The sequence below is a fragment of the Pelodiscus sinensis genome, chromosome 14 (genome assembly GCF_052426305.1).
Source record: "Pelodiscus sinensis isolate ZL-2025 chromosome 14, ASM5242630v1, whole genome shotgun sequence".
Taxonomy (NCBI): domain Eukaryota; kingdom Metazoa; phylum Chordata; order Testudines; family Trionychidae; genus Pelodiscus; species Pelodiscus sinensis.
In genome coordinates this window covers 28,484,311-28,502,860 of record NC_143065.1, presented here as the reverse complement: position 1 = coordinate 28,502,860, position 18,550 = coordinate 28,484,311, and the positions used below count along the sequence as shown (strand labels likewise).

The 18,550-nt window shown below is 44.8% G+C and overlaps 2 protein-coding genes across 3 annotated transcripts in view; both read right to left on the bottom strand.

Annotated features, from left to right (window-relative positions):
- Positions 1-6,733, bottom strand: STARD5 (StAR related lipid transfer domain containing 5). Of its 2 annotated transcripts, none has more exons than XM_089782059.1 (6): positions 6,445-6,733; positions 5,344-5,397; positions 5,067-5,199; positions 3,568-3,685; positions 2,109-2,202; positions 1-1,261 (listed from the first exon to the last, which is right to left on the bottom strand). In XM_089782059.1, exons 1-6 carry the CDS (start codon positions 6,462-6,464, stop codon positions 1,114-1,116), a joined length of 567 nt encoding a protein of 188 aa, XP_089638185.1. In that variant the 5' UTR covers positions 6,465-6,733; the 3' UTR covers positions 1-1,113. The 2 variants fall into 2 exon arrangements, with proteins under 2 accessions (XP_089638185.1, XP_006139321.2); XM_006139259.5 differs by lacking the exon at positions 6,445-6,733 and adding an exon at positions 5,915-6,325 and having other exon boundaries at positions 5,348-5,397.
- An 89-nt stretch (positions 6,734-6,822) lies between these two features.
- Positions 6,823-18,550, bottom strand: part of TMC3 (transmembrane channel like 3) — a 34,197-nt gene continuing 22,469 nt past the window's right edge. The window contains exons 18-22 of the mRNA XM_025179572.3: positions 18,049-18,174; positions 14,797-14,875; positions 14,525-14,567; positions 11,372-11,657; positions 6,823-7,691 (exon numbers count right to left, since the gene is read on the bottom strand). Coding sequence (XP_025035357.2) covers positions 6,833-7,691; positions 11,372-11,657; positions 14,525-14,567; positions 14,797-14,875; positions 18,049-18,174 — 1,393 coding nt within the window. The 3' untranslated portion in view covers positions 6,823-6,832. The remainder of the gene's footprint in view (positions 7,692-11,371; positions 11,658-14,524; positions 14,568-14,796; positions 14,876-18,048; positions 18,175-18,550) is intronic.

Sequence of the window (18,550 nt, the reverse complement as noted above, 5' to 3'; positions counted from 1 at the left end):
GGCTTCATTTGCAACCCCGGTTGCCCTCATTTGCCTACCTAGCTCGAACTAACGAGCTAGTGTAGATATACCCAAAGTGTGGTCCCAACTCCTTTGTAGGTGGGCCGTGGGGTCGGGGCTCAGCCTCCCCCGCCCCCCCGCAGTGGGTAGCCTTTACTGGAGCTCCAGCCCTGCATCTCCCTTACCCTGTGAAGTTGGAGTGCCAGCCCTGGCTTTCCACTGCAGGGGAGGGCAGGGAGCCTCACAGGCCGGATCCAGCTTGCTCCGCACATCACTCCTCCTCCTCCCCCAGCTGGGAGAATGGCAGCACATGAAACCGGTCACCTGGAGGCTTTCCCCTTTGCTCCCTCTGGCCAATGGGAGCAGTGGAGGGGTGGTGCCTTAGGAATGGCAGGAGGCACAGCGCCAGGTAAGTGCCCCCCATTCCCCTCATGCCCAGACTCCACACTCCTATACCCCTCATGTATCCCCCTACCAACAAGACCCCGCAACCCCTCCCCCCTGGCTCCTGCACCCTCCCTCCCAGACTAGGGATGTGAAAAGTTAACTGGTTAAGCAATAACCGGGGGGGGGGGGGGGGGGGTCGGGGTCGGGCTGGAGCAGCTCCCCATCAGTTATGGGCAGGGAACTGTTCCAGCCCCTCAGGGAGCCCACCATGGATGAGGCTGCCCTTGTCTGGAGCAGCCTCTGTCGGTGGCAGGCCCAGGTGCCCCAGAGGCAAGAGCTACTCCAGCATCCACAGTAGCCTCTGTCTATGGCAGGCTGGGACACCCTGTAGGTTGGGGGCCCCCCTACTAGGATCCTACTTAGTTAGTTAACCAGTTAAACATTTAACCAGTTAATTAACTAGGTTTTTACATCCCTATCTCGACCTCCCCCCGACCTTTAGCCTGCTTCTGCACCCAACCTCCATCCTCTCCTACACCCATTTTGTCATCACGGATGGTTGGCTGGTGGTCCACTTAAAGGTCTGCATTGAACAGAGTGGACACGGGCCAAAAAGTGAAAGAACCACAGTCTTAATCTAATCTGTTATGCCACCAGTAACAGTGTTTCTTACCCTCCTTTTTACGTCTTAATAATGAGACTCAATTTCCTTTGAGAAAATGCCTGTCAAGTTTTCACTGTCTGCACAGCTTTGGTCAGATTGCTGTAAAATCCAGCCATGCTGCTTGGAAAGAATGAGTCCACTACTGTCTGAGGAAGATAGCCACCAAGATCAGTCTGAAAGAAAGTGAGGAGCTGGGTCTTGCCTGGTTCCCTGAGAAAACAACACATCATCGCAAGTTATCTTACAACCAGAAGTGTAACATATTAAGGATTTTATAAGGATTTTTTATATTTGGTTATGTGCTACCTTTGGATAAACATTTATATGCATTTTCCATAGGGCAGGCACAAAGTGAATTTCCCAATTCACCCCTTTACCAATTCCTTTTAGGAAAGAATAGTCAATTTCCCAACTGATTTAGGCCCTGACTCAGCAGAGCACTTAAATATGAGCTAAACTTTAAGCATGAGGATTGCCTCACAGAAGTCAGTGGGACTACTCATATACTGTACTTAAAGTTAAGCATGCATTTATGTGCTTTACTGAAATAGATTCTCAGCTAAATATTCAAACCAGGATTCCCATGACAAAAATATTTTTTTTCTATTTTCTAGCAGACCTCCATTAACCTCCATTAATATTACAGAAACTAATTATCTGATCTAGGGCACTGAACATCACTTAAGTTTTAATGTTTACCAGCCACAACCAGAAATACCCCAGCCCGAGGGTTCTCTGTTGAATGGTGCGCGCGCGCACACACACACACACACACACACACACACACACACACACACACACACACACACACACACACACACACACACACACACACACACACACACACACACACACACACACACACACACACACACACACACCAGCTATGGATAGGACTGTGAATTGGAAGAAGACATTTGCTCTGATTCTGCACAACAGATAAGTATATACTTAACATTAGACACTGAAGTTAAGGACTGTTTTCTGTGGGTAAGTATTTCTATGCATTTTCCATAGGGAAAGTACTGCATATAGAATATTCAAAGAGACTTCTTACCCTGGAACAGGTATACAGAAACAACCACAGGAATAATTAAACCCTCTCACATAGCTGGGATGGGGAGGACAGAGTTCATGTTCCACGTTGGTTGCTGTAAGAAAAAAAAATCACTTTAAAAGTTTTCTACCACAGTAAACACCACCAGCTGAGAAGCATTTATGATGAAAGCTAGTCAAAGATTCTTGAGGCTGACATTCTTTGGCCCGTGGGATACATGGCGATCATAAATTCCCTCCTGGTCATCAAAACTACAAACCAAAGTTCTGCATATGCTATAGGAATGATTACTACTGGCATGGGCATCCAGTAGTTTAGGTGGGGGAAGGCTTTGCCTTCTCAAAATGCCAGGCATGGCCCCATCCACACACTGCCCCCAGAACGCCTCCCTGTACTCTGGGGAGGCTGGGGCTACACGCACTCCTCCCTCCCCAGTGGGCTGGGGAGACTGGGATACATGCCCCCCTCAGCCCTTCCCTCCCCTGGTGGGGGGGGGGGGAGCATGCACGCTTGGTGTACTGCCCTACCTCCTCCCCTCCCTGGGCTGGGGGGTAGGGCCTCAGCAAAGGGGGAGGAACTGTAGGTGGGGCTGTGGGCCTGCCTCCCCCAGCCCTAGCTGCACTGACCGCCCAGGAATACTGGTATGGACTGTACATCAAGGCCCTTCAAAAGACATGTATTGGGCTTGTACAATATTATGGCATCTCAGTGTTTGGACAGTATCTTGAGTTGCCTACATTCTGATCCAAATGTAAGATTCACAAACATGTTCCTCTCTTGGTCTTTTGAGGAGGCATCGACTTATTGCACGTATCTATGAAGAAAGATTCCTGCCTGGTAATCCAAAGAGGACAGTATAATCACGGGTGGAAGAGTGTAAATATTACTGATATTTTATATGGCAAAAAAGATGTAATTAAACACTAATACTTGCTCATCACTACTGAGGCCATGTCTATACTAAAGGGGAAGGTCAAATCAAGATATGCAACTCCGGCTACATTAATTATATAGCTGGTGTTGACATACCTTGTTTTGAGCTTCCCAGCTGTCTCCCACAGTGATAGGCTGATGGGAGAAAACACTCCCAGTGGTTTCTCTTACTCCTTGCAAAAACAGGAGTACCAGCCACTGATGGGGTTGCCCTCTGAATTCAATTTAGCAGGTCTTAACAAGACCCACTAAATCAAACTCCGGAAGATCAATCACGACAGCATTGAACTTTTGTTTAATGAAGACATAGCCTATGTAAATATCTTCTGACTGAGATTTTTATATATAATATATATATATATATATATATATATACACACACACACACACACACACACAAGCAAACAACAAATAAAAACATTAGGGTATGTCTTGAAAGATTTTCAGTGATATTCAGTGACTTACTGCCAATATAATATAATAAATATAATATAATATAAATGTATTAGGAATTTAACTATTTTACCAGCAGATGCTATAGTCCCATCTTCATAGTGCTTAATTAGCACCACATCTACAAAATCTCTTGGAGAAATAATCTTCATGAAGGCTGATGGAGTAATAGTTCTGCATATAGAGATAGTCTACAAAACACAAACAGTGTTAAATCACTAATGATAAATATATATACGGAAAGTGATGTGTGTCAACATAAGTGCCCGACTGCGATATCTTTTATCATGCATATTTGGCATTTATTTTGATTACACAAATTTGTGGAATAACTTGCTACTCATCATGAATAAATTTACCAATTAAGAGTCTTGACTCAAGGGCATTTTTTCTGGGAAAAATACAGTGAGAGGTGGGTACAACAAAAGAACAAGCAACACAGTGCTCTTTAAGAAGAAAGTCACTCACAGATATACCCAGAAATGTACTTATTTATAAACTCCAATTTCGGGGAGTTAATAACTCTATTGCGGTGAATCGCTTCTTATCCCACAGGAAATTTAACACAGTTCCCTTGTTATCTAGATAGTCTGGAACATGTGCTCCACCACAGTGGTGAATGTTATGTCAGTTGGACCAGTTTGTAAACACAGAATGAAAGACTATCATAAGTGGTTTACAAACATCTCTTTTTGTATTTATTTTTATCAGCTTGTAAGAATCTTCAAGTTAGTTAGAATTAAAGAGCTATTAAATTCAATTGAATATCCCCTGCACTCATGCTGGGCATGTTTAGGTAATGAAGAAAGGCAAGATGAATTCAGTGCTTTGATGGAAAAAGACTAGCAGGTACCTTAACAAAAGTCTGAGAGTTAAATATGTAAGTGACTTTGCATTTGTTGGGTGGTGATCCCTCTTTGTCACTTAAACACAAATTTTAGTATTTTATTTTTTAAGATTATCTTTTACCAACAATTATTGTTAAAAATATTATGAATGCTTACCAGAGTTAGTATGATAAAACAATATGATTCTGGAGTCCATTATGAAAATAGAATGGTTATAAAATGTATACTGTTGAGCCGATAGGCTAAAGATAGTCACTTAAAGTGGTTACAGGGTAAAAATACTTGCAAACATTTTAAAACATATTTGATTTACATTGTCAGAATAAAATGATTTTCCACAGCTTGTTCAGAACAAAAGAATTCCTGATAACCAATTGCTAAAAATGATTTGAGACTGTAGATGAGGGACACACATCAGGTTGCAACATCTTCTTTAGGATCTTGCAAATATCTGATTATGTATACGCTGTAAGATATACTATAAGGCACTAAAATGTGATTGAAAATATAAGGGTCCATTTTTGCTCTTACTGAAACCTCACCTGACATACTTTTGCATGGGTTTAATTATTTCCGGTACACCCCCCCAAGTACATATTTTATTTTTACCATGTATTTTTCTATATAGTAATAAGCAATAATGCAGAACTAATTTTCAGAGTTTTGTAATAGATCTGTGATGGGAATTTAACTACAATGCTCCTATCAATTTCATGAAACTTACATCACTAATCATTTCAATTAGCTCAAAGTCTTTCACATTGTGGTCCCACTTTGTTCTAAGTCCACCAGCTACTGGTTTTAAGCACTCCCAGACAACTTCAGGACTTGCAGAGACTATTCCATCTCCTTTGTATCTGTAGGAAAGGAAAGGGTGACATTAATATTACTTTTGCATTGCTTTGCTGCTCCTTGAATCCTCACAACAGGCAATTGTTATTCACTCCCACGGGGACACAGGCAAACCCCTGCCCCCACAGCTTTGGAATACATATACTTACTTACATGTTGCCTGAAAACTCGGTTGATGGTCTCCAATAAATCGAAACTTCGTTCTATCAAAAGTGAAACAAAAGTGTGACTCAGACTCCAGTAACAATTAACAAGGCTACTCTCTTTGGCCATAGCTAGCCAGTTTTGTCAGCGGTTACTGGCTCATCTCAGGGACTAGCACATAAAATATAGTAACATCCAACGATTTCAGCCACATTTCCTACCTCGGAGTCTCTGGCCCAGAGAGCTCATAGCGGCAGAGAGTCTGGAAAAGGGAACGGTGACACCAAAGCAGCGATCATCGTTAGCAGCTTTGCCAATGAAAGCTGGAAAAGCAACGTGGGGCTTTTCCCTGCAGGGGGCTGAGCGCCGACACCATGCTGCCTGTCGACCCTGGTTCAGCGCTGGCGCCTAGACACCACGGAGGTGGGCGCTGCAGGAGAAGCGCGCTGAGTGCAGCAGCGGGAGCCGGCCAGTCACCCAACACCCCTCTGTTCCCAGAGCACACAATGAGCGGCTTTGCCCTGCCCTGGGGGAGGGACAGAAGGGGGAGCCGAGCCTGGGGTCCCCCCAGCTCACCGTGCGCTTGCAGCTCCGCCAGCCGCTCGGGTCCTTGCGGTAGCGCTGCACGGTGTCGGCCAGCGAACCGGACAGCTCCTGGTAGGCCATGGCCAGCGCAGGGCTCCGGGCCAGCTGGAGGAGGAGCCACCGCCGCTGCAGCCCACCCACAGCGGGCTGGGCTCTCGCCCATAGGCGCTTTCAGCCTAGGCAGAGCGCGGCGCCTCCCACTCACCTGATGGCCGCCCTGCATCTCTCCCCCCTCCCCTCCGTGTCTCCTGCTCTGGCAGCCTCCAGCAGAGAGGGTGCCGGTGTGTGCACCAGTGTCAACACAGCAGGGACCTCACCCAGCAATCCCTGACTCAAACCCAGAACTCCAGTGACAAAAGCACCCCGGGTATGTCGGCAACAAGCCTTTATGTTCAGGGCGACGGGCTGGATCCTTGTCCTGGGTTGACCTAGACCCGCCCAGCTCTGGCCTCCTCAGCTGTGACTGGGAAGGTTCTGCACAGGCCTATTTGAGAACTAGCAGAAGGTAAAAGAAACCTCACCTGACATGCTTGTTTTGCATGGGTGGTTTAATTATCCCTAGGGCCCCACCAACACATTTTACAATATATGTTGACAGGAATGAGCAAGGCTGCAGAAATAAGTGTCAGATTTTTGTAATGCATCTGTGATGTGATACTAAACTCCGGCACAATTCAAATTTAACAGAGCTAAATAATGCTGTATCCACTTCACGCTGTTGTATACACAGTCATTCAGAAGATTGTATTTCAGTGTCACAAAGTCTCAGAGAGGTAGCGAGATAGTTTGTAATTTGAAAAACAAGTAGTCAGTCCTCTGTGGCATCTTAGAGACTAACAAAAATATATATAGTATCACTATATTTCATTGATCCTCTGTGGTTCAAAGGGCAGCCAAAGGGTCATTTTCTTATACATTTGAACATACAAGTTCATTAGATTCAGCCATGGTTAGGTCAGTATGGGTCTTTGATTTGTTTCTGGTAAGCTTTGCCTCAGATTTCAGATATTTCTCCTTACTATGAATGACCTGGATGTATTGATCATTGCCGCTGGTTTGCTGATCACTGCTGGAAATGGAAATGGAATCAGACTCTGTTAGAGATTGTTCAAGCTTGTGCTTGGATTTAGGTTTCACATGATGCTCTGGATAGTGCTGATCAAGATCAACGCGTTTCACATGTGACTTTTTGTGGGCTTGTGAGGGCCTATCTAGTTCTAGCTCAAAGCCATTGTCCCAGGATTTGTAGTGCATTTTGGCTAGATCCTTGCCAGTAAGGATTTGACTGTCAACTCGTTCACCAATGTAAAATCGGGGAGCTGGGCGAAGATCCGAGAGTGAGCGTGGACGGTAGGATCTGTTTATCAAGTCTCTCCTTAATTCCTCCTCCTCTTCTTCCTCTTCACTGAAGTGAGGGGAGTATGTCCTGTGTGGCGTTCGAACCACATACCTTCTGACATTCCTTGGATATAATTCAACTATGTCTCCTGATTCCTCCATTCTGAAATGTTTTGGAAGCCGGGAGGTAGAACGGAGAAGCTTTTTGCGGGATTCATGTTCGTTAACAATAAAATATCTGGTGGTGGGCACTTTGCGTCCCACAAAAGCTGGAGCCCCTGCCCCAAGAACATCTGGATTTACTTGTCGGATACCTTTCCTAAAGAGAGGTTCAGAATGAACATCTTCAACATGCTTCTTGAAAGTCACTGGAGGGTAAGGCTTTGTTTTACAGAGTTCGCTTGCACTTCCGTGTACAATATTTGAATACCTTAAAAAAAGAATTAACATATTTATCCCCCCTGTAGTCCTGCAACAAAGGTAAATAGTCAACCAATTTTTTAATGGGGAAACTGAGGCACAAGTTTAGTAGTAAATACCTTACTTACACAAACAAATTCTTACTGGAATAAAAAAGGCAACATATGTGAGCAAATTATCTCCAAAGTGTGTTTGATTCATAGTCTGGCTCTAAGTGACTTGACCAAGGTCACAGAAATTATTTGTGGCAGAGCAAGAAATCCAGCTCAGACATCCTAAGCAACAAATCCAATGACTTAACTACAAAGCCATTCAGAATACGTAATTTAATGAATGTTCTTTAAGGCTTAGGGCAGTGGTGGGCAACCTGTCGCCTGAGGGCCGTATGCAGCCCATCAAGGTTCTATATGTGGCCCACGAGATATTTGTTTACCACTGCCCATATAGAGGGTTACGAGATTCTGCTGGTTTCTGTCCACATAGTTCCCCCCACACACTAGTATTATGAAAGTGACATACATGTAAAGCAAGGGCAGGTGAAGTGAGTGCATGCTGCTTGCACACATTGACTATACGAGCCATGCACTCCCTTTGCATGCAAAGCACTGCTATGGTTCAGTGGGCACACCTTGAAAATTCTAGGTATGCAAGCGCTGTTAGCAAAACTACCTATCCCAGGAGACTCTCCATACCACTGGCTACAACAGCAACTGCCTCAACCCACCGGATAATATTGTTAACCTCTCCAGCTACAAACTCAATCCAGCAGAAGAGTCTGTCTTGTCCCGGGGTCTCTCTTTCTGCCCCACGTCCCCCACAAACTGGATACAATTTTGTGGTGACCTTGAGGCTTTTTTTCGCCGCCTCCGTCTCCGAGAATATTTCCAAACCACCACTGAACATCAATCTGACCTACCAGATCCCCCCTACCAACACCAAAGGAAAAATAATTCTATATGGACTCCCCCTGACGGTCGGAATTACAATCTGGATTTCTATATACACAGCTTCCGCAACAACGCACAGACTGACATTATTCGCAAACGACAACAAGCGACACACAATCTTAGCCGCGCTGAACACCATGCCATCCAGAGTCTCAAAAACAACCTGGACATTGTAATCAAACCAGCTGACAAAGGGGGTGCTGTGGTCATTATGAATAAGGCCGACTATAACCAGGAGGCAACCAGACAACTCTCGAACACCAACCACATTTTACAAACCTCTCCCCTCTGATCCCACCTTGGACTACCAAAAGAAACTACACTGTCTCCTTAAAAGCCTCCCCACAGCTACTCGGGAACAAATCCTCACAGAATCACCTTCTGACCCCCGACCAGGATTGTTCTATCTACTTCCCAAGATCCATAAACCTGGGCACCCCGGACGTCCCATCATCTCTGGTATTGGCACGCTCACTACTGGTCTATCCAGCTATGTAGACACTCTTCTCAAACCCTTCGTAACCAATACCCCCAGCTATCTCCGAGACACTACTGACTTCCTAAGGAAACTACAAAACATCGATAACCTCCCCAATAATACCATCCTTGCCACCATGGATGTAGAAGCTCTATATACCAACATCCCACATGAAGACGGATTACAAGCAATTAGAAACACTATCCCAGAGGACACTACTGCCAACCTGATAGCAGACCTATGTAACTTTGTTCTCACCCACAATTATTTCCGGTTTGAGAACAACTTATACCTCCAGATCAGCGGCACAGCCATGGGTACACGCATGGCCCCACAGTATGCTAACATCTTTATGGCTGACCTAGAACAACGTTTCCTCAACTCCCGTCCCCTTTCACCCCTCCTCTACCTACGGTACATCGATGACATCTTTATGATCTGGACACATGACCAAGAAACACTGGAGATATTCCACAGAGATTTCAACAACCTACACCCCACCATCAACCTCAGCCTGGACCATTCTACACGAGAGATCCACTTCCTGGACACCACCGTACAAATCAACAATGGAAAATTAGACACCACTCTCTACAGAAAACCCACTGACTCATACAGTTACCTACATGCATCCAGCTCCCATCCAGAACACACCACACGATCCATCGTCTATAGCCAAGCCCTTCGATACAACCGCATCTGCTCTAACCCCACTGACAGAGACCAGAAGCTTCAGGATCTCTACCAAGCATTTATAAATCTCAACTACCCACCCAGAGAAACAAAAAAGCAAATTGAAAGAGCCAGACGAATACCTAGAAACCATCTACTTCAAGACAGACCCAAGAAAACCAACAATAGAACACCACTTGTCATCACCTACAACCCCCAACTTAAACCTGTCCAACACATTATCAATAAACTACAGCCTATATTGGAACAGGATACCATACTCAAAGAGGCTCTGGGAGACAGACCCATAGTCTCCTATAGACAACCACCTAACCTCAAGATGATTCTTACCAACCACCACAGGACATACCACACTAATACCAACCCTGGTACCTTCCCTTGCAACAAACCCCGTTGCCAGCTTTGTCCACATATTCATTCTGCTGATACCATTATTGGACCTAACCAAGTGAGTTATAAGATCGAGAACACATATTCCTGCGCATCCAGAAATATAATCTACGCTATCATGTGCCGAAAGTGTCCGTCTGCTATATACATTGGACAAACATCTCAGACACTTCGCCAAAGGATTAATGCCCACAAAACAGATATCAGACAAGATCACAAAGAGAAAACAGTTTCCTGCCACTTTAACCAGAAAGGACACTCTCTAAATGACTTAGCCACCTGCATTCTGCTATAAAGACCTTTTACATCTGCACTTGAAAGGGAATCCTCTGAACTGTCATTCATGTTAAAATTCGACACTTACCAACAAGGACTTAACAAGTCTTTGAACTTTCTCACCCATTACCAAGACAGTTTCCCCAATTATCACCTGTAATACCATTAACTCACAAACATCCCACTCTCCCTACCTTTAATATCAGCAATTCACAGACACTTACCTTCCTTCCTCCCCCTTCCCACCCCCCCGCATCCGCCTTCTGTTCTGCAATGTGATTTGTCCTTTTCATATTTGTTCATTTTTTTTAAATTGTATCCTTTGGTATATATGGTTGTGACTACTTTCTTCCACTATTTGATCTGAGGAAGTGGGTCTGGCCCACGAAAGCTCATCATCTAATAAACCATCTTGTTAGTCTTTAAAGTGCTACATTGTCCTGCATTTTGCTTCAACTACCCCAGACTAACACGGCTACATTTCTATCACTATTGGTCATGACAATCTTGCAGCCCACTAAGATGAAGAAGGACCACTCATGCGGCCCACTCACTAGCCTAGGTTGCCCGTCACTGGCTTAGAGAATCCTCTGTTGCTTTTGCCTTTTTGCATGAATTTGACAAATGTAGTAAACAAAGAATATCCTATTTGAGTTGCTTTTTAAGGTGGTGTAATTTGGAGGGTTTTGTCTTTACTTTAAACAGATGTAGGGACTTACTAAATTATATCTGCTCAAAAACATTAGAATCCACTCTAACAATCAAAGGTAATTCCACAGAAGCCTAAAAAGTGCCTGTGGGCAAAGCTGCTTTTAAAAACTACTCAGCCTATGTATTGTTCATGGTTGAGTTAATTTGGATATTTAATGGGATATGTTCCATTTGAGCAATAAGAGACCACCTCACCTGTTTGCAGCCTGGTCAATTCTACGCTTCTGCATGCTAGGAACAGAGGGAGTTGGCGTTAAGTGGGTTGGAGTTGCTGGACTTATATTTGCTGGCCTAGCAACATCCGGTTGGGGTATGGATTGTGAGATTGTTTGTATTCTGCTGCCTTTGGGTACTGGAGATTCAAAATTCAAGACACTGCCATTCTTTCGGGGTGTCGATGACCGAGCTGAGGACTCCTGACTGGTGAGGTCACTGTCTTGCTCTGGTCTCTTGTCATTTCCCTCAAAAGTCTGGATTCTGGCTGGAAAAAGCAGAGAAGGATTGTTAATGGAGTTGTCAGAGCTTTAAGAAGGAAAACACATTGGCTCAGCTTCCACCCGCAGTAAGTGCATGGCATTCCCATGGAATCCTCTGGCCAAATTCAGTGGAGACACACAGTGGAGGAAGAGTCCCAACATGATGTGGTGATGGGAATCAGTAAAGAACTAGAAGAATAGATGGTGCCCAATGCCTGCCAGGGGTTTGTGGATCAAAAAATAGTTGAAAGTGGGAAAAGTTTTGTAACTTTTCCATAACTGATTTGGCATTCAGGAGGTGGGCAAAAGTAGTGTAACTGACATATCAAATCCATGAAATGAGATATTACAGGAAAAGAATCCAATTGGAGGATGGAAGATACAGCAGTCTCTTCTCAAAAGAACCAGATGAATTTATATTGCACCATTACCAATAGCAACTGTGCCAAATTATGTTCTGATATTAGTGGGAAAAGCTTCCATCAACTTCAATAACAGTTGCACACACACCAATACCAAGAGCTGAATTTGTTCTCTCCCATTCCCCAACTGCCAAAAACCCATTGGTGTAATTTAGCGTATACTACAAATTCTAAAATATCACAGTGCACTACATTCTATATTACAAGTTGTGCCCTATTACACAGTTGACATTCCTATTTCTTGATCCAATAAGTAGCATATACCACCATTTATGTCTCTGTTGGCCCAGGCAGAAATGATTAATTTTAAATGAGAGATTTCATAAAGGCAGAATCTTGAATATATTAGTATTCTTACAAAGTTATTAGCAAATAAAGGTGAAACTAAAAGCTTTATCTGGATTTAAATTATTGTGCTTGTCTATTCCTAGTAATTTATACTAGTTGAGATGCATTTATCCTTACATTTATGTGTTAGCAGGGTGTGAACCAATGCTTCCATTACAGCAAGCTGGAATGGGAAAGAAATCCTGGGTGTGGTTATGTAAATACAGTTCACTCAGTTTGCGTAGGCCTGCTAGATATTCTACTGTTTGCATGGTGTTTTGCCCATTGTAACCAATTTGACTGTTGTGGGGGTCACAAACTGTGTTAACTCTAAATGAGGGAATTGTAAGATATGATCACCAATGCTTGCAGTAATTGGGAATGCAAAGAAGTCAGACTGTTTAACTCAGTTCAAAGGAAAGAAACTGTCAGTGTAAAGAATCTTGAACAGAGGCTCCACTTCCAGAGCCCTATACATTAAGGTGGGGGAAAGAGGCAGTCAGTAGGCTGCATGCTTCCCAGGTGTGAACTGTACAACTGGTTCAACCTGTTTCTCTCCACTCTTTCAAGGATAAAGTTAAAGGCCCTATAAGGAGTCTCTTTTGTATGTAAATTATTCCAGTGGCTGCTGGTATCTCTTGTGGCTGGACTGTGCTTTGGGCCAAGAGCTGAAATCACTAAACTGAGATCACTAGGTCTGGCCCAGAGTCAAATCCACCACAAGCCAGTGGAAGATGTGACAAGCAGCATGAGCAGCCAGCAGGGCAGCGATGGAGAGGCGTGAGGAGCAGCCAGCAGAGCGGTGGCAGTGAGGGGTGACAAATGGCCAGCAGGGTGGCTCCAGAGAGCAGTGACCAGGTGGATAGCCAGTGACCAGCGAAGTGGGTGAGATGCCGCCTACCTCCCCCTACCCCAGTATATGAGCTGAACTCTGCAGATGCGTCTCTGAACTCTGGTCTTCTGTGGTCAAGGGCAGCAATTGTGAGTGGAGTGCAGAGAAGGGTTGGGCATATGAAGGGGACATTTACATTGCTGGACTTGAGAGCCTGGGAGGAAAAGGACACTGCCCCGTATACTGGAGCTCGGACATTTACTTGTAGTTTTGGTTATGAACTTTGTGGTGTTTTCCCAAATTGATGCCACATTACTTCTCTCCCTTTTTATTAAAAGTTTCTTTTCTACACTCAGACTCTGTGCTTGCGAGTGGGGAAACACTGCCTCTAAGAGGCACTCAGGGGGTGGTGTGAATTTCCCAGGTTACTGGGTGGGGGCTTGAGCCAGTTCTGTGTTGGATGGATGGAGCAGAACCCCTAGATATTGAACCTGTCTCTGACAGCTGCTAGAGCTACCTGGCAGAAGGGTTACACGTGTACACGCCATATGCCAGGTTTGGCTTTCATTACATAAGTGTCAATCAACTAAAATTCCACTGACTCAGGGATTTAAAATTCCTATTAGGGATGTAAAAGTATAACTGTTAAATGCTTAACCGATAAGCCTTATAGTGCTTATAGGTTACTGTTCACCATTACACAAAGGTTCCCACCCCACTCCTGGGGATCAGACTGCCACCCTGCGCTGCTGCTTGGCTGTCAAAGACAGCAGTGTGGGGGCAGCATCCAGCTCTCCAGAGCAGGGCAGCAGGCAGGAGCCGGTGCATACTAGGAGCCAGTTAAAAGCTACCTCCTGGCATGCACTGGCTCCTGGAGAGCTGGCTGCCATCTGTGTTGCAGATGCATGTAATCACTGAGATTTTTAGCAGTTACACAGTTACCTAATTACCTACTTTTTAACATCCCTAGTTACTACTGATTGACACTAGAGCAGAAATTAGATCCATGATTTTAATTTGATTAGACAAACTACAGCCTAAAAGTCTTAGAGAGATCCCCATCATATTTCAGCTGTAAAATGTATAATAATTTCTTATAGCATAATTAACTCATAGAAAAAACAATACAGTCAATGCTTGGCTAATGCTAAAATTGGCACTCAAAGTGGTAGTCTTATATAGCACACAATATAATTTTTATGTGCACCTACTGTGCATATGAGAGATCAGAATGACAGTAAGTGGCCAAATGCTTTATTTATAGATGAATTTATAAAAGTTCACAGCTTACCTACTGCCATCTGAACCACCTTTTTCTTGTCTTCAGTTCTTTCCTAAAATAAATATATGTATATGTAAGGATCATTAACTGGTAGTTTGTTATGAATAACTAGTAGTTTGTATGTTAGAAAGCAAATGAGTTAGCAAATAAAAGGCATGCATACAGGATTAGTTGTATTTTGCAAAACACTGAAAACAGCTTTAGAATTTTAATTAAAGTTAGTGTTCTGTGAAAAGCCACCAAGAAGTGTGGTGAAATAAATGCTTTCAATCAGTACTTACAGTTTGGATCTGCATTCTCAGTTGACTGTTGGTGAATTTTAATGACCTTGCAATACTTTGCAGGTAATAAATTAGCATGCTAGAAGAGAGGAACACAAGGCTGACCATGAATCACATCTGAAATATTCCTAACAGTTTTATTTCAGAAAGTCTCATGTGTCCCAAAAATGAAATATGATTTCAATTGAACTCCAGCATTTTCCTTCACATTGGGACAGAAATATATAAGTCAAATGAGCTTTTTGAAGGTCAAACAAACAATTCTTCAGAGTTCCATAGCTTAACACAGAGGTAGGCAATAAACGGCCCATAGGTCAGACACAGCTCACCAAAGCTAGCTCCTGGCAGGCTAGCATCCTGGGCCCAGGCTCAGGAGGGAGAGGAGGGTGCGCTGCTGGGGAGAGCTGCCTATGGTCCGCAGGGGGGAGGAGGGAGGCCTGTAGACAGGAGGGGTTTGAGGCAGGGAGGCCATTTACCTAGGCCAGTGGCCGGCAAGATGGTCAACCCCATCCCGAGCTTGCCACTCCCTTCCTGGTCCGGTTGCCCACTGTGGTCACTCTGCAGTATAACTGCCCCTAGTGGTGACTGTGCTGTATTGCATCCCTCCAATCAGCTGCCTCCCTTTCCACATTGTGGAAAACAATTTAATTCCAGGCATTTCCCATATTCCTGCCACAACCAAACCCTGCCATTGCTTTAAGTTAGGGTAAGAGGAAGCTACATACCAAATTTGTTGGTCCTAGCTCTTACCGTTTAGGAGGAGTTCTTGAACAAACGGACTTGCAGACAAATAATCAGGTGGACTCATAGACAGACACCTCTAAAACATATATTGAAATAATACTTCTGCACATTGTGAAGTGTTTGCTATGTGATAGCCAGGGGAGCCGGCAGCCATGCCAGGGACCTGAGTAAGTTGGGGGGAAGTACCAGCTCTGTGCTCCTGGAAAGGGCAGCACCTCAGTTGGAAGGAATGGAGCTGGGGGCATCCACCCTTCAGCATTGCCCAGAGCATGGTATGCTGGCTGTCCCGCAATACTTAGAGCCGCCTGGAGCCAGCCGCATAGCACTCTAGTGTTGATTTAAAGGACTCTGGACAGTGGCTGGGAGTCACAGGTCCTTTAGAATTGCCAGGCTCTGGGCAGTTACCCCTTTGCCCCCTGCCGTCAGTGGGCCTGGTAATAGCTACTTCTCTTCTCAATCTCTCTCTCACTCTTTGGGGAGAACATGTGTGTGTGTGTGGGGGCGGGGGGGGGGGGGGGCCTGGGAACTATGACACCTCTGCTTACCTACTTCTTATCCTATCTGACTGCACAGAATTAAATCAAAAGAGGATATTAGGTTCCACCTAACAGGAAACAAAAGAATGCCAGAGCTAAGGTACAGAGGATCTTTAAGGGAACAATGGAGGTGTTATTAATTGGGAAATGCCCATCTGCCTGGCTCAGATAGGGTTGCCAGGTGGCCGGTTTTGAACTGGACAGTCAGGTATTTGAGCTTTCTGTCCAGGAAATAAATTGAGAAAATACCGGACATAGAAATGTCCGTTTTTTTCTAATTAAGTTAATTTTATTATTATGAGTATCATACTTCCTGGCTGATAGACACGCTCATGCTGCATGAGTCACACTGCATGAGCATGTCTACCAGCCAGGCAGTATGCAGTAGAGAGGAGGGAGGGTGGGGACAGGGCTGGGGCGAGATGGAATCCCCGGGGCTGGACTAGCTCGCCCTCCGCCAGGACTGTGTGTGGGACGGGCAGCACCCCGGGATCTGCGTGTGCCCGTGCCAGCCCCGCTCCGCGCTGGCCAATTTTCTCCCCCCACTCTTCCCCCCCCCCCCCCCCCCGGCCAGCCCTGCTCCCCCCAACCCATCCCGGCCAGCCCTGCTCCCTGCCAGCTGGCTGGTTCTACCCCCCGATCTCTGCCCCAGCCAGCCCCTCTGCCTGCCAGACCCCCTCCCCCCCCCGATCTCCCCTGGCCAACCCCACTCCCCCCGACCTCCTCCTGGCCAGCCCTGCTTCGCGCCCGGTCCCCCCCCCCCTCCCCCATCCAGCCCCGCTCCCTCCCGACTTCCTCCCGGCCAGCCCCCCCCTCCCCAGTCCCTCCCCCCCCCCCCGATCTGAGATCAAGTGTGTCCATTATTTTTTTGAAGCCATCTGGTAACCCTAAGCTCAAATGAAGTGAACAGATTAATTTTTCCCGGGCCTGATCATAGGAAAGACCATCTTCAATGAATATAAATGAGAAAATATGGGCTAAAAGACATTTTGTGAAAGCGATGTACATTTCAAACAGCTCAAAATAAATATCAGCTCCCAGATGTGATTATTCAAGGAGTGGGGTGAAAAGGACTGGAGAGACTGCAGAAAATTATATTAAATTAACACTTGAGAACAGGCCTTGATAACTGATTTATCCTCACAGTAATCAGGATGATGGAACAGCTTCCATAGATGACAGATTAAGCCCTGTGTGCAGTTATATACTGAACTACTGAGCAATAATAAACAGAAGACTGGTTTCTAAGACACTCCTGAGAGAGAAACAGGGGTCTAGAAATCACTAGTAAGCCAAATTTTAACAGCATGTAATGATCTTACACTTGGAGAGCACACCCAGTATTCCAGGTGGTTGGCAAAGGTCGTTATCAGTGTCTCCACACTTAACCCTCCCTAATGGCCTTTGTTGGACCATGAAGTGCTGCAGAGCCCGGTCTTATTGTTTACATGAAAGACTAACATAGATTGGTTCATTTGAATCTGAAAATCAAATGGCCATATCTCATCATCAAATACTTAAGACGACTCACTCCAGTGAAACCAATGGCAGGATGAAGCATGCCCCACCCTCGACTAATCCCTAATCCATACATCCAACAAGACTTCTCCAGTTGGTTTTATAAAATTACTGTCACCAGGCCTGCTGACAGGAGGAGGGGGCGGGGCAGGGCGTGGGAGGAATCCCGAGACCTTTAAATTGCCACCCAAACACCGTGTTGCGTGCTCCATGTGGTGCTGAGGCTGCGAGCAGGCCACGCTCTGGGCAGCAGGAAGAGCTGGTTGCCCCAGCCCCACCACTTCTTCGGAAGGCTTTTCCTTTTCTAGCTAGGGGAGCCAGCTCCCCCACCACTTGCCCAGCAGCCTGCACAGGTTAACAGCTCCCCTGTCACACAATATTTTACTACTACTACTAAGATTCAACTGATAGCACTGGTACAAAATAATATCACTATGAAATGTGAAATACTTACAACAGAAGCAATAATGCAGGGAGGACAACTACAGGGCTACTGATGTAATTAATCACTGTGTTGAACCATACAGGGAAATCAGCTTTAATTGTTTCAGACACAATATCATATATTTTCTCTTGTCCACTATGGAGGAAAAAGTTAAATTGAACTATAAGAAAATTCTCCACATTTATCATTTCAAAGTAGTAGTGCACTGAATAACACATATTTTTATGCAAGACCATGATGATTAATTGAGCTCCCACTGAAATCAATGGGAAAATTGATAAGGATCAAGCTATTTTTAGAATATGACCAGAATTTTCAAGTATGCATAATGACAACCTGTCTGCAGTTGATAAAGGAGACCAAAAGAGTTACGTGAGATACCGCCCAAGTAGTTTAATGCCATTTTATATCTGAACTTAGAATTTTTTGGCACAAGTAGGACACCCTATAGTCCCAAATTAACAACTTTTATTTATCAGTAAGTGAGAAATAGTTCAATTAAAAACTGTTT